The following is a 25658-nucleotide window of genomic DNA, read 5'->3' on the forward strand; positions in this document are numbered from 1 at the left end:
ACACCAAGAAGAGATGCAGATTCATTGGACAAATATATTATACTAGAACTGACATGTGATTACGTTTTCACGCAATTTGGGTGCATAGATCCTGAGAAATCAGTACCCAGAACAGCCACCTCTGAGCATACTAACGGCCTTGACACGCCTGGGCATTGAGTCAAATAGAGCTTGGATGGCGTGTACAGATACAGCTGCCCATGCAGCTTCAATACTATACCACAGTTCATCAAGAGTAGTGATTGGCGTGTTGTGACGAGCCAGTTGCTCCGCCACCATTGACCAGACGTTCTCAATTGGTGAGAGATCTGAAGAAAGTGCTGGTTAGGGCAGTAGTCGAACATTTTCTGTATCCAGAAAGGCCCGTACAGGACCTGCAACATGCGGTCGTGCATTATCCTGCTCAAATGTAGGGTTTCGCAGGGATCGAATGAAGGGTAGAGCCACTGGTCGTAGGACATCTGAAATGTAACGTCCACTGTTCTAAGTGCCTTCAATGCGAACAAGAGGTGACTGAGACGTGTAACCAATGGCACCCCATACCATCACGCCGGGTGATACGCCAGTAGGGCGATGACGAATACACGCTTCCAATGTACGTTCACAGCGATGTCGCCAAATACGGAAGCGACCATCACGGTCCTGAAAACAGAACTTGGATTCATACAAAAAAATGACGTTTTACCATTCGTGCAGCCAGGTTCGTCGTAAAGTACACCATCGCAGGCTTTCCTGTCTGTGATGCAGCGTCAAGGGTAACCGCAGCCATGGACTCTGAGCTGATAGTCCATGCTGCCGCAAACGTCTTCGAGATGTTCGCGCAGATGGATATAGTCTTGCAAACGTCACCATCTGTTGGCTCAGAGATCGAGACGTGGCTGCACGATCCGTTACAGCCATGCGGATAAGATGCCTGTCATCTCGACTGCTAGTGATACGAGGCCGTTATGATCCAGCACGGCGTTCCGTATTACCCTCCTGAACCCACCGATTCCATATTCTGGTAACAGTCATTGGATCTCGACCAACGCGAGCAACAATGTCGCGATACGATAAACTGCAGTCGCGATAGGCAACAATCAGACCTTTATCGAAGTCGGAAACGTGATGGTACGCATTTCTCCCCCTTACACGAGGCATCACAACAACGTTTCACCAGGCAATGCCGGTCAACTGCTGTTTGTGTATGAGAAATCGTTTGGAAACTTTCCTCATGTCAGCACGTTGTAGGTGTCGCCATCGGCGCCAACCTAGTGTGAATGCTCTGAAAAGCTAATCATTTGCATATCACAGCATCTTCTTCCTGTCGGCTAAATTTCGCGTCTGTAGCACGTCATCTTCGTGGTGTAGCAATGGTTCAAATGGTTCTGAGCACTGTGGGACTTAACATCTATGGTCATCAATCCCCTAGAACTTAGAACTACTTAAACCTAACTAACCTAAGGACATCACACAATACCCCGCCGGGAATCGAACCCGGGAGCGGGTTGTAGCAATATTAATGGCCAGTAGTGTATTTATTTTAAATTTATATGCTGCCCCTTCTTGAGTAGTTTTGTTATCTCAGGACGCCTGAAATACAGCATTGCAAATGGCCTTGGGGCCAACTTATGCTGGCATTTTATTCAAAATATGTTCTAAATTCTAACTAAAATTATTTTTCCGGAACCTAAATCTATGAGCTGCGTGTTTTCTGTACCGTACTCAGCACCTTTATCGTCACACGTCGAATGTAAATTTATGAGTTGTCTTGATTCTTGTGATTTGCTTTTGATTCACGGAGGCCGGTATAAAAGTTTTTCATTTGCAAGTTACATTAGACAATTGACTTTGGTGATTTAATTTGTAGCTAATCTTCGGTTGTTTATCTTTCGTATGTGGGCGAGACTGTCATAGATGATTTAAAATAACGGTTTCTGTTGTGTTAGACGTTGTTCTAAGTGGCAGGCCGAAAACTTTATTTATTTAGTTATTGTATGGAAGACAAATCGTGCGATTCAAGTTTTCTAGAGCACAATTTCACTACTTCAGTTAGCCACTCAAAATTGATCAAATAAATATACAAGAGATTGCAAACCGTCAGGATCAAAATAGAAAGACAGTAGGGGAACCAAAATATAATACTTTGAGACCAGAAATTAATGGTCGCATATGAATATATAGGGCGGCACGAAGCCTTGAATGAGATTTTCGCAATAGGTAAGCGTCTGCAAGCTCCTCAAGCTTCATAACAAACAACAGCCCGCCGCAACAATGATGATGGCGCTGCCTTAACAATCAGTTCACAATCGCCACAATCCGCGTTAGCGTTTAGCACTGTTTTCTGTTCGTAGCTGGTTTCGAAGGTGGGACATTACTCGTTACAGGACCATGTGGACAGTTATTCGATGCGTAGAGCAGCAGCCCCAGCGCCCAGAGAGCCAAATGAATGTGCGAAGAAATGTTTCTGAACAGGCTTTGCCCGAACTGGAAGAAATTTTTCAATGTTGACAGAAACTTACGCGAAACTGTGAAATTCAAGCCACAGTTTCCCGAGAAAGAATTGTTTGCGTAGTATAATTTAGATACGCGATGCGAGGCCCTCTTGGAGAAGATTCATCAAAGTGCATCCATAACTTGCACGTAAAATGCACTAGTCCAGTCAACGGAGGAAAATTCGGGGAAAAAATTGTATAGCCGCAAATATTTGTACAGTGGTAGAAGACAGTGAATTAACAACATACTAAAAATTCTCCCCGGTGGGGTGTGAACGTGGGGATGTGGAGGGTCACTTTGCTATGTCTTTCTCGAAGAATTCGAAAACCGCAGCTTCTAGTGAAGATGTTTCCCAGTAAACTACATTAAATTTCCTATAAAAAAAGTTTTACACTTTTTTTTCTCTCAAGTACTAATAACGTCCTCGTTGTAGGGGACTGAAAAACCGCAGATTATTTAAAAACAGATTTTAACGGAATAAAATTAATGCTTATTGTTAAATAATGTGGGTTAAGAACAAATATTCAATATGTGTACCACATCTAAATGTAGTAGAGCTGTATTAAGGAATAAATTGTGTTCTGGGAGCGTAACAGGGCGGAGGGAGGTGGAGGAGCAATGCAAGGGAAGGTAGGTTGCCAGATTAGTGCCATGCATTTCCATTTTCATAGGTCTGCACGCCTTATGAATCATTGGTGACGCAATGAGCAGATATGCCTGGGGTGTGGGGGTGTTTATTTTCTATACGCTATCTGAAATACGGATACGAGCTATTAAATATACGTAAATCTCTGAGCACATTGATTCTTAGCGAATTGATTCTTAGTCATCCCGCACAGCAGCTGTAGCGTTCTTCCGGCAAAGGAAATTTCTCCCACCATGAGCGCTGCTTGCTTTTCGGTTTACAGAAAGGTTGTACCTACCCGGCACTTCCTGTCCAATTCTCTTACGTTAACAGACAAAATAACTTCATTAACCTCATATTTATATGTGCAGTTGTTAAGTGAGTACTTACTTGCAGTTGTTACGTGAGATTTTATGTAAAATTTATCTTTATAAACAATGGCTGTGAAGAATAATTTAGAAGCGTGATATGTCAGTGACCTGCTGTTGGGAAATGGATTGGTTTTGGTAAATGTGGCACCTTGCTGCTGTCTATTGCGTATCTTGCATCGTACACTATCTGACCAAAAGTATCCGAACACCTGGCTGAAAATGACGCACAAGTTCGTGCTGGAATTCAACAGGGTGTGGGCCCAACCTTAGCTTCCACTCTCGTAGGCACACGTTCAATCAGGTGCCGGAAGTTTTCTCGGGGAACGGCAGCCCATTCTTCGCGGAGTGCTGTACTGAGGAGAGGTATCGATGTCTGCCGGTGAGGCCTGGCACGAAGTCGGTGTTCCAAAACATCCCAAAGGTGTTCTATAGGATTCAGGTCAGGACTCTGTGCGGGCCAGTCCATTACAGGGTTATTGCCGTGTAACCATTCCGCCACAGGCCGTGCATTATGAACAGGTGCTCGATCGTGTTGAAAGGTGAAATCGCCATCCCCGAATTGCTCTTCAAAAGTGGGAAGGAAGAAGGTGCTTAAAACATCAATGTAGGCCTGTGCTGTGATAGTGCCACGCAAAACACTACGACCCTCTTCAACTGTCGGCGGTCTCTTGTCAGTCAACAGACGAGGTCGGACTGTACGCTTTTGTGCTGTACTAGTCCCTTCTGGTTTCCACTTCACTATTACATCGGAAACAGTGAACCTAGGGATGTTTAGGAGTGTGGAAATCTCGCGTACAGACGTATGAAACAAGTGGCGCCCAATCAGCTGACCACGTTCGAAGTCCTTGAGTTCCGCTCTCTCACGATGTCTAACGTCGACTAAGGTCGCTCATATGGAGTACCTGGCAGTAGGTGGCAGCACTATGCACCTAATAGGAAAAACGTATGTGTTTGAGGGTGTCCGGATACTTTTGATCACATAGTGTAGGTGAGGATATCTATGGTGGAATGGGACTGACTGATCATGTTAAAGTGTAGAGCAGTAATCTGCGGTAATGAAGCGCCTGGCTGTATTGGAATATCTGAAGTTCCATAACACCTCTGTGACCTATTTCTGTTGCAGACGGAAACAATTTAAGCCTCTGGGCCTTTTCAGACACTGGAAGAGCTGAGGCTGGGGTGATGTGTTTGATACTCCCTAAACTGTGAAAAGTATTCCAGCCATTGACAGCGGAGGCAATGAAATCGACGTTGGCGAATACATACTATCAGCATGTTGGTAGACAGTTAAGGCTTCAGTCATAAAGCGTTTTTACATATTAGCTCGCTTAACAACTGCAACTAAGTACACATTTAATAAATTGAAAATAGCTCCATCGCATAAACAAGAGCTCAGTGGAATTATTTTGTCTGCTCACGTAAGAGAACAGACAGGAAATGCTGGGGATGTATACTGTTAGACTGTCTCTAAGCTGGAAAGGGAGTATTGCTCGTGGTGGGTGTGAGATGACTGTCCCAGGAGTACGCTATAGATGCCTTGCAGGATGACTAAGAATGAATTTCGCCTCTAGCAGTGCAGAACAGTGTGCAAAAACTTGATTCTGTCCATATGTTTCCTGCCTTAGTATTTTTAGTAAGTCGACTGTATTGCAGCTAGTGTTAACGCACTTTGTTCAAAATATGCACACGCCAGACATGTCTGCATACTGCATCGAGGCGCGCTGCTAAGGGTCAGTGTAACTTTGTGAAGCAACCTGTAGTTGCTTCTTGTTATCTACTGGGGGAGGTAGTGGGGAATCAACTGCTCACTTTGTAGTTTGAAGACCTATGAAGGATAGAATCCGTGACCACAGTCCTTCTCTTGCAATTCCCACATACACACAGACATAAACTTCGTTCTTCCAATCACAACCCAGTATTTCACCACACTAAAACATGAAACTGCAAATCAGTATGTACTTCAGAGCCGCCATCTCTAACACCTATTCTGTCATATTTATCTTTTTAGTGTGCTCTCTGTACTCCACGTGGCGCAAAAATCGTAAAAGTTCGATCTCTAATCACTTCTCCGCTATCTTTGTTCTCGTTGTTCGTTCTACATAAACAAGAACAGCCAGATTGCTTTGCTGGTTCGTTCCCTAACTCTCGAACTGTGGTAGTTTGATCTGTGCCCCGACCTCCACCAGTTTTGTTCTCACAGTTCGTTCTATGTGCCCAATGAATTTAGACTGTATAAGCTGGTGAAGGGTTGTCATCTAGCTTTGGAGCCTTAAGTGGGTTCCCACCCCCACGCTACAATGTTCACTCTTATAATCGAGTATGAAGTTTTTACTGTCTTTGCTGATAATGCCAGTTTATGTTGCTTTATAGTGAACCTGCATGCAGCTTAGATCGAATTATATTCACTACTGGTCATTGAAATTGCTACACCACGAACATGACGTGCTACAGACGCGAAATTTGACTGACAGGAAGAAGATGCTGTGATATGCAAATTATTAGCTTTTTAGAGTATTCACACAAGGTTGGCGCCGGTGGCGACACCTACAACGTGCTGACATGGGGAAAGTTTCCAACCGATTACTCATACACAAACAGTAGTTGACCGGCGTTGCCTGGTGAATCGTTGTTGTGATGCCTCGTGTAATGAGGAGTAATGTTTACCATCTACATCTACATCCATACTCCGCAAGCCACGTGACGGTGTGTGGCGGAGGGTACCCTGAGTACCTCTATCGAATCTCCCATCTATTCCAGTCTCGTATTGTTCGTGGAAAGAAGGATTGTCGGTATGCTTCTGTGTGGGCTCTAATCTCTCTGATTTTATCCTCATGATCTCTTCGCGAGATATACGGAGGATGGAGCAATATACTGTTTGACTCTTCGGTGAAGGTATGTTCTCGAAACTTTAACAAAAGACCGTGCCGAGCTACTGAGCGTCTCTCCTGCAGAGTCTTCCATTGGAGTTTATCTATCATCTCCGTACCGCTTTCTCTATAACTAAATGATCCTGTAACGAAGCGCGCTGCTCTCCGTTGGATCTTCCCTATCTCTTCTATCAACCCTATCTGGTACGGATCCCACACTGCTGAGCAGTATTCAAGCAGTGGGCGAACAAGCGTACTGTAACCTACTTCCTTTGTTTTCGGATTGCATTTCCTTAGGATTCTTCCAATGAACCTCAGTCTGGCATCTGCTTTACCGACGATCAACTTTTTATGATTATTCCATTTCAAATCACTCCTAATCCGTACTCCCAGATAATTTATGAAATTAACTGCTTCCAGTTGCTGACCTGCTATTTTGTAGCTAAATGATAAGGGGTCTATCTTTCTATGTATTCGCAGCACGTTACACTCGTCTATATTGAGATTCAATTGCCATTCCCTGTACCATGCGTCAATTCGCTGCAGATCCTCCTGCATTTTAGTACAATTTTCCATTGTTACAACCTCTCGATGTACCACAGAATCATCTGCAAAAAGCCTCAGTGAACTTCCGATGTCATCCACAAGGTCATTTATGTATATTGTGAATAGCAACGGTCCCATGACACTCCCCTGCGGCACACCTGAAATCACTTACTTCGGAAGACTTCTCTCCATTGAGAATGACATGCTGCGTTCTGTTATCTACTCTTCAATCCAATCACACAATTGGTCTGATAGTCCATATGCTCTTACTTTGTTCATTAAACGACTGTGGGGAACTGTATCGAACGCCTTGCGGAAGTCAAGAAACACGGCATCTACCTGGGAACCCGTGTCTATGACCCTCTGAGTCTCGTGGACAAATAGCGCGAGCTGGGTTTCACACGACCGTCTTTTTCGAAACCCCTTCTAATTCCTGCAGACTAGATTTCTAGTCTCCAGAAAAGTCATTATACTCGAACATAATACGTGTTCCAAAATTCTACAACTGATCGACGTTAGAGATATAGGTCTATAGTTCTGCACATCTGTTCGACGTCCCTTCTTGAAAACGGGGATGACCTGTGCCCTTTTGAAATCCTTTGGAACGCTTCGCTCTTCTAGAGACCTACGGCACACCGCTGCAAGAAGGGGGGCAAGTTCCTTCGCGTACTCTGTGTAAAATCGAACCGGTATCCCATCAGGTCCAGCGGCCTTTCCTCTTTTGAGCAATTTTAATTGTTTTCTATCCCTCTGTCATCTATTTAGATATCTACCATTTTGTCATCTGCACGACAATCTAGAGATGGAACTACAGTGCAATCTTCCTCTGTGAAACAGCTTTGGAAGAAGACATTTAGTAATTCGGCCTTTAGTCTGTCATCCTCTGTTTCAGTACCATTTTGGTCACAGAGTGTCTGGACATTTTGTTTTGATCCACCTACCACTTTGATATAAGACCAAAACTTCTTAGGATTTCCTGCCAAGTCAGTACACAGAACTTTACTTTCGAATTCATTGAACGCATCTCGCATTGCCCTCCTCACAGTACATTTCGCTTCAAGTAATTTTTGTTTGTCTGCAAGGCTTTGGCTATGTTTATGTTTGCTGTGAGATTCCCTTTGCTTCCGCAGCAGTTTTCTAACTCGGTTGTTGTACCACGGTGGCTCTTTTCCATCTCTTACGATCTTTCTTGGCACATACTCATCTATCGCATATTGTACGATGGTTTTGAACTTTGTCCACTGATCCTCAACACTGTCTGTATTTGAGACAAAACTTTTGTGTTGAGCCGTCAGGTACCCTGTAATCTGCTTTTTGTCACTTTTGCTTAACAGAAAAATCTTCCTACCTTTTTTAATATTTATATTTACGGCTGAAATCATCGATGCCGTAACAGCTTTATGATCGCTGATTCTCTGTAAAGCGTTAACTGTTTCAAATAGTTCGGGTCTGTTTGTCACCAGAAGGTCTAGTATGTTATGCCACGAGTCGGTTCTCTGTTTAACTGCTCAAGGTAGTTTTCAGATAAAGCACTTAAAAACATTTTACTGGTTTCTTTGTCCCTGCCACCCACCATGAACGTTTGAGTCTCCCAGTCTATATCCGGCAAATTAAAATTCTCACCCAGAATTATAACATGGTGGGGAAATCTACTCGAAATATTTTCCAAATTATCCATCAGGTGCTCAGCCACAAGAGCTGCTGAGCCAGGGGTCCTATAGAGACATCCAATTACCAGGTCTGGGCCTGCTTTACCCGTGACATTCACCCAACTCATTTCACTTTTCGGATCTCCGTCAGTTTCCTTCGATACTATTGCACTTCTTACCGCTATAAACACGCCTCCCCCTTCACTGTCCAGCCTGTCTCTGCGGTATACATTCCAATCTGAGTTTAGGATTTCATTACTGTTTACGTCTGGTTTCAGCCAACTTTCTGTCCCTAGTACTATATGGGTGTTGTGACCGTTTATTAATGAGAGCAGTTCTGGGACCTTTCTATAGACGCTCCTGCAGTTATTAGCACATTAATATTGATGTTTCCTTTTGCATTTTGACTACTCCTACCTTGCCGCGTGTCAGGAGGCGTCTTGTCGGGCCTAGGGAAGGAATTCTCTAACCTAAAAAAAAAAAAAAACCATGTGCACTCCACACGTACTCCGCTAACCTTGTAGCCGCTTCCGGCGTGTAGTGCACGCCTGACCTATTCAGGGGGACCCTACATTTCTCCACCCGATAGCGGAGGTCGAGAAATTTGCACCCCAGATCTCCGCAGAATCGTCTGAGCCTCCTGTTTAAGCCTTCCACTCAGCTCCAAACCAGAGGACTGCGATCGGTTCTGGGAACAATACTACAAATAGTTAGCTCTGATTCCACCCCGCGGGCGAGGCTTTCGGCCTTCATCAGTTCCGCCAACCGCCTCTACGAACTGAGGATGACCTCTGAACCCAGACGGCAGGAGTCATTGGTGCCGACATGAGCAACAATTTGCAGTCGGGTGCACACAGTGCTCTCTTTCGCCGCCGGCAGGGCCTCCTCCACATCTCGGATGAGACCCCCAAAATGGGTGTAGATCTGATCGTATCGGATAGGCTGCTACATATTGCCCACTCACTGACGCTATCCCTCTGCTAACCGCCACGGGGAATTTTGGCTGCTCAGTTTCCTGCCTGGCCCGGCGCACCCCTCCTTAGCTAACCTGGTCGCCCAAGACTCTTCTCAAGCGACCATATTGATGGCGATCTCAGTGCGGACGCCAGATCAACACAGGATTCTGTGAAACAGTGCTCCCATCCCTCCAGGTCGCTGGATTACAGGAGCACGCCACCACTCCCAGCCATCACGTTTCCGACTTTAATAAAGATCGGACTGTAGCCTATCGCGATTGCTGTGTATCGTATCACGATATTGGTGCTCGCGTTGGTCGAGATCCAATGACTGTTAGCAGAATATAGAATCGGTGGGTTCAGGAGGGTAATACGGAACGCCGTGCTGGATCTCAACGGCCTCCTATCACTAGCAGTCGAGATGACAGGCATCTTATCCGCATGGCTGTAACGGATCGTGCAGCCACGTCTCGATACCTGAGTCAACAGATGGGGACGTTTGCAAGAGAACAACCATGTGCACTAACAGTTCGACGACGTTTGCAGCAGCTCAGAGACCATGACTGCGGTTACCCTTGACGCTGCATCACAGACAGGAGCGCCTGCGATGGTGTATTCAACGACGAACCTGGATAGACGAATGGCAAAATGTCATCCAGGTTCTGTTTACAGCATCATGATGATCGCATCCGTGTTTGGCGACATCACGGTGAACGCACATTGGAAGGGTGACCAGCACATTCTTCAGATCTCTCACCAACTAAAAACGTCTCGTCAATGGTGGCCGAGCAACTGGCTCGTCACAATAAGCCAGTCACTACTCTTGATGAACTGTGGTATCGTGTTGAATCTGCATGGGCAGCTGTACCTGTACACGCCATCCGAGCTCTGTTTGACTCAATGCCCAGGGGTACGAAGGCCGTTATTGCGGCCATAGGTGGTTGTTCTGGGTACCGATTTCTCAGGATCTACGCACCCAATTGCGTGAAAATGGAATCACATGTCAGTTCTAGTATAATATATTTGTCCAATGAATACCCGTTTATCATCTGCATTTCTTCTTGGTGTAGCAATTTTAATGGCCAGTAGTGTAATAAGTAATCTTTTATCAGCATACTAAGACTGAAATGTTAAATGAGCCAAAGATTATTCAGACTTCTTTTCATGCTGGCTCCTAATACGTCGTAATTCAGCTAAAACTGCTCTGTCAGACCGCCAAAGCTTGATGATTATGGCACAGCGTATGTAGTGATCGGAGCGCTCCTCCCTGGTACTAGAACCTGCACAATGCCGGATGTAGCTCATGGATCGTACATGAAACATCCTGTACAACTCTCATATACAATAATCACGGTGCCGCATTTGTGGCGACCGGAGCCTGGCGCCCCGGTACTGAAATCCACCCAACTTCTGACACAGATTCATATGTGAAGCACCCGTACAACACACGTCCAGAGTAATCAGATGATCAGGGCGCAACGTATGTGACGATGCGAGCCTTCCTCTTTGCTAGACTTCTCTGCTTTCAATTTAGGTGTTGTGAGCAGCAGTTGTCTGTGTTCGACCGTGTTGATGTCTGAACTATATGGCACCTTTATTTCATATTCTAAGGCTTTGCGAGAAAAAAGGTTTGAAGTTGCACCCATCTCCACGATCACTTACTTTTGTTTTGCTTAATTTGAACATATTTTTAAAATGTAAAACGAGTTTTTACCTATTATACTGCACAGTTTTGTGCTGTTATGTCATTAAATTCCAAGCAAAAGGGGCTGAATTTTAGGGGGAGAAAGGAGATAATGCATCACGATTTCCACTAGAAAAATATAACTGACGTTACTGATTGGCTGGATGTTTACTGTTCTTCGCGAAAGTTCCGACATAGCTTTAAGTTTGAACGGGCACTGTTCGTGGTTGCCTTACTGGGGAAGGCTGCGACATTTAGCATCGAAACTATCACCCCAGGGATTTTTAAAAAGTTTGTATCTCTTTTTCTTTTCATAACCAACCACTAAATACTACCAAGATCTAAGATTTATAGCATTTTTACCTGCCAAGGTCACATTTCCCGACACTTTAGCCCAACAAATAAACTAAAGACCGCATGTTTTGGAGAGATCTTTAATGCCATGTATCACTTAAATTGCATATTTTCGTAACATACAAGCATAACTACGAAATGCACGCATACAACATTTGAGGTGCTATAGAAGAATACTGAAGATTAGATGGGTAGATCACATAACTAATGAGGAGGTATTGAATAGAATTTGTGGCACAACTTGACTAGAGGAAGGGATCGGTTGGTACGACATATTCTGAGGCATCGAGGGATCACCAATTTAGTATTGGAGGGCAGCGTGGAGGGTAAAAATCGTAGAGGGAGACCAAGAGATGAATATACTAAGCAGATTCAGAAGGACGTAGGTTGCAGTAGGTACTAGGAGTTGAAGAAGCTTGCACAGAATAGAGTAGCATGGAGAGCTGCATCAAACCAGTCTCTGGACTGAGGACCACAACAACAACAACACAACATTTTAGCTTCCTTAACGCTTAGATCTACAAGGTGGCTGCTCGGTTTGCTACCGTCAGTGAGTACTTACAGTATACTCTGATATCTTGTATTTCCAGTCGTAACCCCTTCTTTGTGTATATCGCATAGAAAGTAATTTGTAAAGATTGTTTGTACCTCTGCAATGACTTATTCGTAAAAGAAACAGTTTATATTCTTAGTTTGTAGCAAATGTTCTGGTCAAATACTCCAGAATACGTTTTTTGACTTCGATATGTTCCAGTTCGAGTTTCAGTAGAGCAAGGTGGCAGCTCTAGGGTATGTATAACGAACTACAAGAACAATATTGTGGAGCAGGGGTCAGAGATCGAAGTTTCGCGATTTTAGTGCCAAGTGTGGCACACAGATACTACAAGAACAAATATGATGCACAAGGGTCCAGAGCTCGAACTACCATATGGCGACTCTGTTGTCGGCGCTGATTGGCTCGTTCATTTTTTATGACGTAGAATACTGGGTTGTGATTGTGAGGGCGAAGGGGAAGACAGAGAGAGAGAGAGAGACAGAGACAGAGAGAGAGAGAGAGAGAGAGAGAGAGACAGACAGGCAGACAGAGCTTCTGGTCCAGACTGTATACCAATTAGGTTTCTTTCGGCGTACGCTGATGCATTAGCGCCATACTTAACAATCATGTACAACCGTTATACATCCGTTCGTCGACGAAAGAACCGTATTCAAAGACTGGAAAGTTGCACTGGTCACACCAATACTCAAGAAAGGTAGTAGGAGTGATCCACTAAATTACAGGCCCATATCGTTAACGTCGATATGCAGCAGGATTTTAGAACATATACTGTGTTCAAACATTATGAATTACCTCGAAGAAAACTGTCTATTGAGACACAGTCGACATGGATTTAGAAAACATCGTTCTTGTGAAACACAACAAGCTCTTTATTCGCGTGAAATGTTGAGTGCTTTTGACAAGGTATTTCAGATCGATTCCGTATTTCTGGATAGATTTTGACAACGTACCACACAAGCGGATTGTAGTGAAATTGCGTGCTTATGGAATATCGTCTCAGTTATATGACTGGATTTGTGACTTTCTGTCAGAGAGGTCACAGTTCATAGTAACTGACGGAAAGTCATCGAGTAAAACAGAAGTGATTTCTGGTGTTCCCCAAGGTAGTGTTGTAGGCCTCTGCTATTCCTTATCTATATAAACGATTTGGGAGACAATCTAAGCAGCCGTCTTAAGTTGTTTGGAGATGACGCTCTCGTTTATCGATTAATAAAGTCATCAGAAGATCGAAACAAATTGCAAAACGATTTAGAAAAGATATCTGAATGGTGCGAAAATTAGCAGTTGACCCTAAATAACGAAAAGTATGAGGTCATACACATGATTGCTAAAAGGAATTCGTTAAACATCGGTTGCACGACAAATCAGTCTAATCTAAAAGCCGTAAATTCAACCAAATACCTAGATATTACGATTACGAACAACTTAAATTGGAAGGAACAGAAAACGTTATGGGGAAGGTTAACCAAAGACTGTGTTTCATTGGCAGGACACTTAGAGAATGTAACAGATCTACTGAGGACACTGCCTACACTACGCTTGTCCGACCGCTTTTAGAATACTGCTGCGCGGTGTGGGATTCTTACCAGATAGGACTGACGCAGTACATCCAAAAAGTTCAAAGAAAGGCAGCACGTTTTGTATTGTCGAGAAATATGGGAGAGAGTGTCACAGAAATGACACAGGATTTGGGCTGGACATCATTAAAAGAAAGGCGTTTATCGTTGCGACGGAATCCTCTCAAGAAATTCCAATCACCTCCGAATGCTAAAATATTTTGTTGACACCGACCTACATAGGGAGAAACGACCAGTACGATAAAATAAGGGAAATCAGTGCTCGTACGGAAAGATATAGGTGTTCGTTCTTTCCGCGCTCTATACGAGATTGGAATAATAGAGAATTGTGAAGGTGGTTCGATGAACCCGCTGCCAGGCACTTAAATGTGATTTGCAGAGTATCCATTTAGATGTAGATGTAGATGTAGATGTAAATGTAGAAAGTTATGTGAGTACTGCGAATGATGACGAAGCACTCATCACTGCAAGTGTAACACTGTAGGTATGTTTTCTTGGGCGCTTTTTGCATGGATCTGTCCTAGGGCTCTTAAGAAGAAGAATATACATGCTTTTGTACCAACTAGTTCACAGTGTCATGGCGCCTAAGTCATCAAACCTGTAGCATAGGATTTGGGTGTGGTGTGGGGGCTCGGTTTGGGATTGTGCAGGTGTGGGGTCAATTTAACATCTAATTTATTAATCATAAAATCGTCCTGACAGCAGAACAATAACAATAAGACACAACTCAATTTGCAGCCCGATTTGGTTTTTGAAAGTAGGGCTCAAACAAGAGAACAACTCTTAAAATACCTTCAACGCATTGAAATCTAATTCAGTGATCCATAATTGAAAACAACTTTGCTCCTGCACACAGGATCGGATATGTACAATAATAATTACAATATGAGGACCTTGGTGTCAAACAAAAAGACAATAAATATAGCTTCTGCAATTAACCATAGGACAGTAAGACAACTTTCAGATTTAATCAAGATCACCCGCATGCATACAGATGAACATTGGTCTATGACTCCTCCCATCACCAGCTGGTCACTACGAGAAGCTACTATCAGCTGTATACAGGATTACCTATGAATATATCTGAATACAGTCTTCTGTACAAAGAAATATATAAATAAATCACTCTCACAGAGAAAAATAATTCCGCCTCAGATAATATAACACAGAAAACGTTTCATTGCACAAGTGGCATAAACCAACTCAGTCACACTTGCAGCGTAACATAGAAATCAGCCATGCTCACGGCGCATTAACAAACGAAAATGGGTTTTGTCTTTAGGGAATACATTCGCGAGGCCACCGTACCACCATACACAGGCCTTTACTCGTCGCATTATAACCACGAATTTTGTGTGTTCAAGATAAGAGGCACTCAAAAAGTTTCCATTCAAAGGCCGTACAGTATGCCAATCAGACAAAATCACTGTGAGCCTAGACAATGAGGGGTCCATAACTGCCTGCTGCACATCTTCGTCCGGCGGGAACTGGCTACTTCAAGTCATTTTTAAAGGACTGAAGGAGTCGTAATCGCATGGAGAGAGATCAAGAATATAGGATGGGTTCTTGAGTGTCTGTACATGAGATGGTATAAAATCTACCGCCCTCTCAAATCGACTGGCTTCTTGTGTCGAATTGCCATGCCACAGTGGTGGTTTTTGACAGACATGCTGCCTCATAGACATTCGTCATTCTCCAATGGACGTCTACTGGTGTTTGTCATTCTGCAGGCAAGTAAGAAATAACAGCTGTTTGGACGCATCAATGATAACGTCGCCATAGTTGGTTGTGTACCGGCACAGGTTCCCTACCCTTCCATGGCGTAATGTGGACGTTAACACATTGTGTGTTTAGTTTGCTTTGTTATCGATCTTTATAGCGGAGATGAGAGGGAGAAAATCTTTTGAGTGGAGAGAATTATATTGTAGACGATTGGTAACTCCCGTGGAGTTGGCAGGAATGGTTTGCTGAAGCAGTAAGTTATTACTCCTTCTTTAATCAGTTTATTGTTCTGACAAACATGTTTACATAGCAAGGTGTTGGACCAAAAAACCTTATCAGAATATCTGATGCTTTCAATATTTACTGGGCAGGGTTTCTATTAGAGGCGAATGACTGACTAATTACCGACCGCTTGGCCTAACTACACAATCAGCAACACTGAATTATTTCACTAGCACCCACAGGCTACTTTGAATACCTTACAAGGGACAAGTACCAAGCAGTAACTTTTTCCTGTTATTCACTGCCTTAATGTCTGTCTCTGTAAATCGTACTGGGACCCTCCCATAATGTACGTTGGAAAGTTTCCAATTATTCTGTTGGCCTCGACTGTCAGCGCCGGCGGCGAGATGCCAAGTGTATTACTTGCTGACGTGTTTGACCAGCCTCGATGAAATAAATGTATCCAGCTGCTTTCAGAAACTTTATCTGCCTCCAATATTCTGTCCATCTTGCCTCTTTCACGCACGCGGGCCGTTTTGCTTATGATTCCAAACTCACTTCTCTCGTTATGACCTGACATATAACAAAATTTATTAAAGTTTTCTAAGGTCACAGTAGGTTTACATTTCCTTATTAACGGCCGGCCGCTGTGGCCGAGCGGTTCTACGCTCTTCAGTCTGTAACCGCGATTCTGTTACGATCGCAGGTTCGAATCCTGCCTTGGTATGGATGTGTATGATGTCCTTAGGTTAGTTAGGTTTAAGTAGTTCTAGGTCTAGGGGACGGATAACCTCAGATGTTAAGTCCTATAGTGCTTAGAGCCATTTTGAACCTCATTCACTGCAAACACGCCGGAAAGACGGGACCGCAACACTAATAGCCTGACTGCATGTCGGTACTTATACTTGCATCGGAGTCGCACTACGTTGCTTATATGCTGCAGCAGCGCGCTGAAACTAAATTTTTTGATTGCCATGTATATTACTAGCTAACCAACACTCTCAATGCACCGCTTGTACTCTGCACTGCACACTTTACTGGATCACTCAGGCACCGAGATACCGCCGTCGGATACTAAAGCAAGTAGGTAATGCTGCTCTTGAAATACAGAAGCCCTTTTTCTCCTAGTACATTCGAATCGTCCTCTGGCCGGAGAAAGGAAACGAACCACTCTACTAGGTTGTTTGTGTCCACAGAGCACCCTCCCCATATCTGACCGCCACTGGCGTCTCACCCTTGCGCCGGCACTCCCGCCCATTCGTCATTGCTCCAGCTCAGCCCCAAGGGTGCTCATGGCGATCAGATGCACGTGCAGTCCGCCGTCTCGTGACGCTGGCGCCAAGAATGACACTTTGGTCGTTGGCGAGACAAACGTGGAGCTCGACATTGCACAAACCGTTGTCCTCGATAAGCATACTGAAGAATGGAGTGCCATATCCAGGCAGCAGCACGCAGTGTGTACCATAATTGCATTACTGGCCATTAAAATTGCTACACGAAGAAGAAATGCAGATGACAAACGGGTGTCCATTGGACAAGTATATTATACTAGTACTGACGTGTGATTACATTTTCACGCAATTTGTGTGCATAGATCCTGAGAAATCAGTACCCAGAACAACCACCTCTGGCCGTAATAACGGCCTTGATACGCCAGGGCATTGAGTCAAACAGAGCTTGGATGGCGTGTACAGGTACAGCTGCCCATGCAGATTCAACACGATACCACAGTTCATCAAGAGTAGTGACTGGCGTATTGTGACGAGCCAGTTGCTCAGCCACCGTTGACCAGACGTTTTCAATTCGTGAGAGATCTGGAGAATGTGCTGCCCAGGGCAGCAATCGAACATTTTCTGTATCCAGAAAGGGCCTTACAGGACCTGCAACATGCGGTCGTGCATTAACCTGCAGAAATGTGGGGTATCGCAGGGATCGAATGAAGGGTAGAGCCACGGGTCGTGACACATCTGAAATGTAACGTCCACTGTTCAAAGTGCCGTCAATGTGAACCCCATACCATCACGCCGGGTGATACGCCAGTATGGCAATGTACGTTCACCGCGATGTCGCCAAATACGGATGCGACCATCATGAGGTTGTAAAGAGAACCTGGATACATCCGAAAAAAATGACACTTTGCCATTCGTGCACCCAGATTCGTCGTTGGGTACACCATTGCAGCGTCAAGGGTAACCGCAGCCATGGTCTCTGAGCTGATAGTCCATTTTGCTCTAAACGTCGTCGAACTGTTCGTGCAGATGGTTGTTCTCTTGCAAACGTCCCCATCTGTTGACTCAGGGATCGAGACGTGGCTGCACGATCCGCTATAGCCATGCGGATAGGATGCCTGTCATCTCGACTGCTAGTGATACGAGGCCGTTGAGATCCAGCACGGCGTTCCGTATTACCCTCCTGAACCCACCGATTCCATATTCTGCTAATAGTCATTGGATGTCGACCAACGCGAGCAGCAGTGTCGCGATACGATAAACCGCAATCGCGATAGGCTACAATCCGACCTTTATCAGAGTCGGAAATGTGATGGTGGCCATTTCTCCTTCTTACACGAGGCATCACAAAAACGTTTCACCAGGCAACGCCGGGTCAACTGCTATTTGTGAATGAGTAATCGGTTGGAAACTTTCCTCATGTTAACACGTTGAAGATGTCGCCACCGGCGCCAACCTTGTGTGAATGCTCTGAAAAGCTAATAATTTGGATATCACAGCTACTTCTTCCTGTCGCTTAAATTTCGCGTCTGTAGCACGTCATCTTCGTGGCGTAGCAATTTTAATAACCAGTAGTGTAATAGTGAAAACTGACACGGAAGACTTTAAAAGTTAAAGAAGCAAAAACGTCAGAGTAAATGTGAGTCTGCAAATGAGTCATTTGCGAGATAGTTGTGAATACGTGATTACGAGCCGCCACAATTTTTGATATGAAATATTGTCGTGGTTCGTATAAGTCTATTTGAAATGCAAACTTCCCCATCTAATTGGGCTCGGATGTCAACTATGATGTACTGTACCTTAGCAAGGAATAGAATACTACTTCAGTACGTTACATGTCACGATATACAGGGTGTACAGGCTACACTTATACACAAACAAATGCTTATAACGAAAGAACTCGAAATTTTTATGTTGTTGGTTAAACACGTAATCGATAGAGACACTTCCAAAGGTGTGATCCTCACCACTTTATGAACAGCGCTGAGTCGTATAGCACACGTGCGCGCATGCGCACAAATGTTTACTGTCCAGCAGGCAGAATCTCTCCTGACAGTCGACATGTGGACGCCACAGTGGGTGCTATCACTAGCAGAGTTAAAATCTGTAATTCGTCTTCAGTGGCGTCCAAGAAGAGAATTGAATGTGGATCCTCCCACACGTAAATCCATTTATCATCGGGATATAACTCCTCGAGAAACGTGAAGTTTCATTTCAAATGCTGGAAGACATCCTAAAACTCATGTAAATGAAGGAACCGTGAGACGTGGATTGCGAAGTAAGTATGTTACCACATTTCTCATTAGACGTTTCCTGAGCGTTGTCTGGCCCCCACGGTCTTCCGATTTGACTCCACTGGACCTCAGTATACAAGGGTTTATGAAGTACGTTGTTCACAGAACAAAGTTTCAAGATCTGGTACATTTGAGACAACGGATCTAAGCTGTATTAGAGGCTTTAACATCTGTCATAACGAACATGAGGCAAGAAGTGGAGTATCGTCTCGATATGTGTCGAGCTACGAACGGTAGCCACATTAAACTGTGCCAACTTGCATTAAAATGTTTCAGTCCTGGGTACAATGCTGGACAAATAAAGTTATAAACCTTAATAGGTACTGAAATACAAACAAATGTTTTTGTACACCTCTAGTCTGGATACCCTGTACTCAACACTCTTTTCTTTCTAAAGGTGGTGTTCAACTTCTAGTCCTCGCGTGCATTATTCTACCCGCCTCTGCGGCAAGTTACCGCTGGGTCATTACATAAAGTTTGACAAGACTGTATAATATGCTTCTCTAATTCTGCATCCCCATCAATGAGAGTGCTTTACAGTTTCGAGATGACTCCAGATGGAAAAATCCAGAGAACTGAGGTGTGAGCCGAGGTAACAGTCGCTGCTCCAGCTGTCCACCTTAGACCTGGCATGTTAGATGTGGTCCTACATCAATACCAAAATGTTCAAAAATGGCTCTGAGCACTATGGGACTCAACATCTTAGGTCATAAGTCCCCTAGAACTTAGAACTACTTAAACCTAACTAACCTAAGGACATCACACACATCCATGCCCGAGGCAGGATTCGAACCTGCGACCGTAGCAGCCCCGCGGTTCCGGACTGCAGCGCCAGAACCGCACGGCCACCGCGGCCGGCTAATACCAAAATGTGCTGGTGCCCCATCATCCATGTACCGAATTCCCAACCACGGAACTTGGGTGAAATTTGATCCCATTTTGATGGAGACTTAATCGAAAAGCTTGCCTTGCATTTCCATTACAACATACTAACTAAGACAATTTCATGTTACTGAAACATCTCTGTTTCTACACCCGTATACTTTCACCTGTGTTCGCTTTCATTATTTATTATAATATATCCTATAGACAGGCAATCACAGAATAATTCAATTTGCATATAACCAAATTGGTGTCTAAGAGCAGTGTGGTGACACATTATCGTGGTGAATTCGGATCGATTTCAGTTTTGTGTAATGGACACACATCAAAAAAAGTTTTGCATCAGCACAGTACCCAGAACTGCAGAAGATAGACGTTGACTGTGGGCACTGTATCGCAAACACAGTCCCTCTGACTGTTCAGAGATGTTACTAAACCCGCACAAAGATGTAAACATCCATGCATGAGCTGCCCCTATTAGACGGAGGGGGCCCGACAGCCTATCAATTCCAGTCATTCCACCAGGAAGGAGGTACAAGGCTTATGTTGTCTGTAGTTCAACCATGCCTATACGGTCAATACTGCGGTTCTATCGCGTCCGCCAGGAAGGGCTCTCAACAAGGGAAGTGTGCAGGCGTCACGGAGTGAACCAAAGCGATATTGTTTGGACATGGAGGAGATACAGAGAGACAGGAACTGTCGATGACATGCCTCGCTCAGGCCGCCCAAAGGCTACTGCTGCAATGGATTACCACTACCTACAGATTATGGCTCAGAGGAACCCTGACAGCAACGTGACCATGTTCAATAATACTTTTCGCGCAACCACAAGACGTCGTTTTACGACTCAAACTGTGCGCAATAGGCTGCATGATGCGCAACTTCACTCCCGACATCCATGGCGAGGTCCATCTTTGCAACCACGACACCATGCAGTGTAGTACAGATAGGCCCAACAACATGCCGAATGGACAGTTCAGGATTGGCACCACGTTCTTTTCACCGATGAGTGCCGCATATGCCTTCAACCATACAATCGTCGGAGACGTGTTTGGAGGCAACCAGTTCAGACTGAACGCCTTAGACATGTGGCCAGCGTGTTCTCCATACACGAAACCTATCGAAAAAGCATGGGATGGATTTAAAAGGGCTGTTTATGGACGATGTGACCCACCAACCACTCTGAGGGATCTACACCGAATCGCCGTTCAGGAGTGGGACTATCTGGACCAACAGTGCCTTGATGAACTTGTGGTCACCACCTCTGAAGGTCTCGCTGTATGGTGGTACAACATGCAATGTGTGGTTTTCATGTGCAATTAAAAGGGCGGAAATGATGTTTATGTTGTTCTCAATTCCAATTTTCTGTACAGGTTCCGGAACTCTCGGAACCGAGGTGAAGCTAAATTTTTTTTGAGGTGTGTATTTTCCGTTTACAGGGGCTTGGTAAAAAGTAATTCTTCCAAATGTTTTATGTGAAAACTCTTAAAGTTTTATAGCTGAAAAGTTATTAACTTTCTACGTCTTTATTCTTCATGTCTACATATGGGGCTATCCACAAAGTACATTACGTTTTGGAATTAAAAATAAATAAAGTATTGGAATTTTTTTTATTATATACAGATGAAAGCCACACTTAAATACTACTTTTCTACATAGTTGCCATTTAAATTAAGGCATTTGTCGTAGCGATGGACGAGCTTGGAAATTCCTTCGTCGTAAAATTTGGCCACCTGCGTCTTCAACCACGTGGTTTCCTCTTTTTGAAGCTGTGCTCGTCATCAAAACACTGCATAGCTAGCCACTTCTTCATTGCCGGGAACAAGTGGAAGTCGCTCGGTGCCAGGTCGGGACTGTACGGCGGATGAGGAAACAACTCCCACTTAAAAGATTCGAGAACTTCACGAGTGGCATTTGCCGTGTGGGCCCGGGCGTTGTCGTGAATCAGCAAGATCTTTGAGCCCAACTTTCCCCCTTCGCTTGTTTTGTATTGCTCTTCTGAGGTTGTGCAGAGTTTGGCAATACCCTTGAGAGTTTATTGTAGTGCCTCTTTCCAGGAAATCCACAAAAATCACACCTTTTCTGTCCCAAAAGAAGAGGTAACCACGTGGTTGAAGGCGCAGGCGGCCCAATTTTACGACGAAGGAATTTGCAAGTTCGTCCATCGCTACGATAAGTGCCTTAATTTAAATGGCAACTATGTAGAAATGTAGTATTTAAGTGTGGCTTTCATCTGTCTATAACAAAAAAATCCAGTACTTTATTTATTTTTAATTGTGGATAGCCCTCGTATATGCAGCCCTCTGCGGCTAGAGGGCTCCGGATTGCAGCGTGTAAAATGGTGGCGTGTAACTTAACAGTATCGGTATGTGAGAAATAGCATACTTTAATCGAGTCTCGAATTAGAAGAATTCGTCCACACACGGAGCACCCTCTCCTTCAGAATGCCAATGCCGAATCACACACCAGCGCCACGACATCTGCAACAGCCCGTCGCCTTGGATTCACTGACATCGACCATCCTCCATATAGTCGCGACTTGGCCCAATCCGACTTTCATCTGTTTCCAAAACGTAAGGAATACCTTCGATCACTTCACTCTGATAGTGATGAAGCGGTGCAGGCAGATGTGAAGCTGTAGCTCCATCAACAAAGTAGCTCCACAGTGCCGGTATCAACAAATTGGTCTCTCGTTGGGAGAAATGTGTTCATCTACAAGATAACTTTGTTGAGAAATAAACGTGTAGACGAGAAAAAATAAAGATGTAGAGTGTTAATAACGTTTGTTTCATTGGAAAAGCTGTAAGAGGTTTCACATAATGAATTCGGAGGCATCACTTTACAGGACGCCCTCGTAAACGGCTTAAGCCTCTAGAGTGAGCCAATATACCAGTTCCTGTTGATGAAACGGCTGCTTTTCATAAAAATCATGCTAAAGAAAACACTCACTATAATTTTCTATTCTGGTCACTGGCTCTTAAGCTTCTTGATCTTACACCACAGCGACAAATAATTCTTCAATTACAGACTGTGAAGATATGTTCCTATTTCACATCCTGTCACTCGAATGAAAAAAAAATTAACTGTCATCGCTGAACACTTAAAAAAGTATCACAGCAGAGATTCACCTGCCTCTCCTTCAAATCAGATATAAACTGTCTAAGTATAAGTATCTACTCTAAACACACGCTTTTCAAAACCCCAAAGCTGTCTTCCAACTTCTGTGTGATACTGACCACACTCCAATTGTGCAGCAAGCTGTAGTTGCTAATTCTGAATTATCTTGCTCTACACAAAGAAAATGCTGTAGTGGATCCAATCGACAAGTTAATATTTATCCTGAATCGGGATTTGAACCCAGATCCCTGTCATACACACTCAGTAGCTATACAGTTTCTCTTTTTATGACTGTTCTGATATGATGATCTCTAACTGGAGGATAACAAAACGCGCATTGTTTTGTTTCAGTGTTCCTCGGCTACAGAATTTACAAGTCACAGAGAGAGACAAGCGAGAACTCAGCGACCAAGCGGACACAACCGGATGAAACGAACAAGAAAAGGAGATAAATGTTCAATTCTGAAAGATAAATTAAAGTAAGCATATTTTGGAAAATTCGGTTTGCTAGTTTTGGGACACAAAGCGAAGTAGTGACTTCTGCAAGAGAAGAAAGGGGCGATTAGCGTACAGTGACAAATGGAGAGTCAAGCAATGTTCGCTAGGGTATTTTTAATACATACATTTTTTATTTCCTTGCAATTCTATAATAATTTTTGTTCTTATGTACCACACTGTACATTACTATGCATTGCTCGTAGTAAATTACTGTCAGCTTACCGTTCCAGCTTTGCTGTATACGCTTGCGTTTATTTTATTTTGCCTTGTAAGTTTATTACATGAAAGTGACTAATGCCCTGTCGAAATAAAAAAATGGTTGAGGAAACTTTAGTTTTATTTCAGTCAAAGCTTCAAATCTTCGTTTTTTCTTTCTCTTTAAGGTTCTCGTCACTAGCACTTTATTATTTTTTATCGTACTCTAATTGTGTGTAGAAGGCAAAATGTACAAAATTACAGTAAACGAGAATGTATAGAAACTAATGAACTTTGACTTGCCTGTTATAAACAAAATATTTCTGTAAACTCTACAGTAGTTAAAGTTCCGTTTACCTTGAAACAGAACTTCCTTTTGTTTTGTGTGTATCCCATCTAGCACAGGGTCCACTATTTCAGGATTTGGCGAATTTCGTGATTTTCGTCGAGGTGACCTGAGAATGGGAAGTAGTGTGCGCGATCTATGAAACAATGGCGTGTTGGACAACGATTTGAAGTTGAAGTTGAACTCAAAAACGCAGTAGTAAATTGGTGCAGTTCTCAGGCTGAGGACTTCTATGCAGTGGAATTGAAGAAGCCAGTGCAACGCTACGAAAAATGCTTTGGACTGAATGGTGGTTACACGGAAAAGCGAGGTAGGTTTGAAGGTTGCATATTAGAGTCCTAAAAGACAGGGTAGAGGGGATGTTAAGGACGTCGAAGAGACAAGAGGATTCCAGAAGGGAAGATCCTTTAGTAACATTTTTTACTTTAAGACAACTAATGGCAAAGAAGGTAGAAAGGAATCTGAGTAGCTATTTTAGTGTTCATAGATCTCGAGAACACGTATGACGCAATGCCGCTAAAGAAACTGAAATCCTGAGGGGAAGCGAACTTGAAAAAGACATTTGTTAGAAGTATTTACAGCCTTCACAAGTTTGCAGAGTGTGAAATCAACGTGAGGAATAAAATTTCATCACAGCGTTTTAAAATTACAAAAAGATTAAAACAGGAATGCTGCTTATCTTCTACATTGTTTAAAATGTGCATCCAGACGGCTTAGACATGTGGAGCAGGAAATGTGCAGGAATGGACATTCACATTGTCGTACAACCGACCTTTGTATCTGCACAGTGAGTGTACTAATGTGTCCAAACTTAGCTTATCACTTAGAACGCAAATGGATAAAACTTCTAAACTGTCTTCTCAAGCCCAGGCTGTCAAACAGACATTCTAAATAAATATGACCCTGTCCCTGTAAGGCAGGTAATATCAGGTGTGGATCGTAACAAAAATCATTAGAAATGCTGCTGTCAAGTACCTAGAATGGATGAATTTATAAAAGTGGAAGTCTGGGGTTTATTCTAGAAACACAAAACAGCTCTTCTCTTTTTTATTCTACACATAATTTACCAACTGTTGCTTTCAGGTGTCAAGTGGTAAACAACAATCATGTTCAATTACTTTTCATACTCAATCACAAAATATTTAATTCTTGGACATATTGAAATGAAGCTTATTAAATTCGTTATCTCTACACATGAAAATTTTCTACCACAGGAAAGAATGAGTATTAAAAATCCTCATCAGCTTATTTTAATCTACATTGTTGTAGCTGGTCAGTACACCGAGTTGGTGGAGCATAAATTTACTTTCTGAACCAATGGAAAAACTCTCTTGTACTCAATGTGGGGATAGGTTAGTATCCTAGCTTTTGATATTCAATGGTCAAAGCGTACGCAAGTTGGAGTGAGCAAAATCTAGACTCAACATTTACTGTGACGTAACTCGCGATGTTACTTTACCAAGTGGCATCTGCAATGCTGTTGTCTCTGTGCT

At 43.5% G+C, this 25658-nt stretch overlaps 1 protein-coding gene across 1 annotated transcript in view; it reads left to right on the plus strand.

Annotated features, from left to right (window-relative positions):
• The window catches only part of LOC126336958 (uncharacterized), a 119422-nt gene extending 95470 nt beyond the window's left edge, over nucleotides 1-23952 (plus strand). Inside the window, exon 3 of the mRNA XM_050001158.1 lies at nucleotides 23478-23952. Within this exon, the coding sequence (XP_049857115.1) occupies nucleotides 23478-23578 (101 nt within the window). The 3' untranslated portion in view covers nucleotides 23579-23952. The remainder of the gene's footprint in view (nucleotides 1-23477) is intronic.
• Nucleotides 23953-25658: the final 1706 nt, after the last annotated feature.

Source organism: Schistocerca gregaria, chromosome 2 (assembly GCF_023897955.1).
Source record: "Schistocerca gregaria isolate iqSchGreg1 chromosome 2, iqSchGreg1.2, whole genome shotgun sequence".
NCBI classification, from domain to species: domain Eukaryota; kingdom Metazoa; phylum Arthropoda; class Insecta; order Orthoptera; family Acrididae; genus Schistocerca; species Schistocerca gregaria.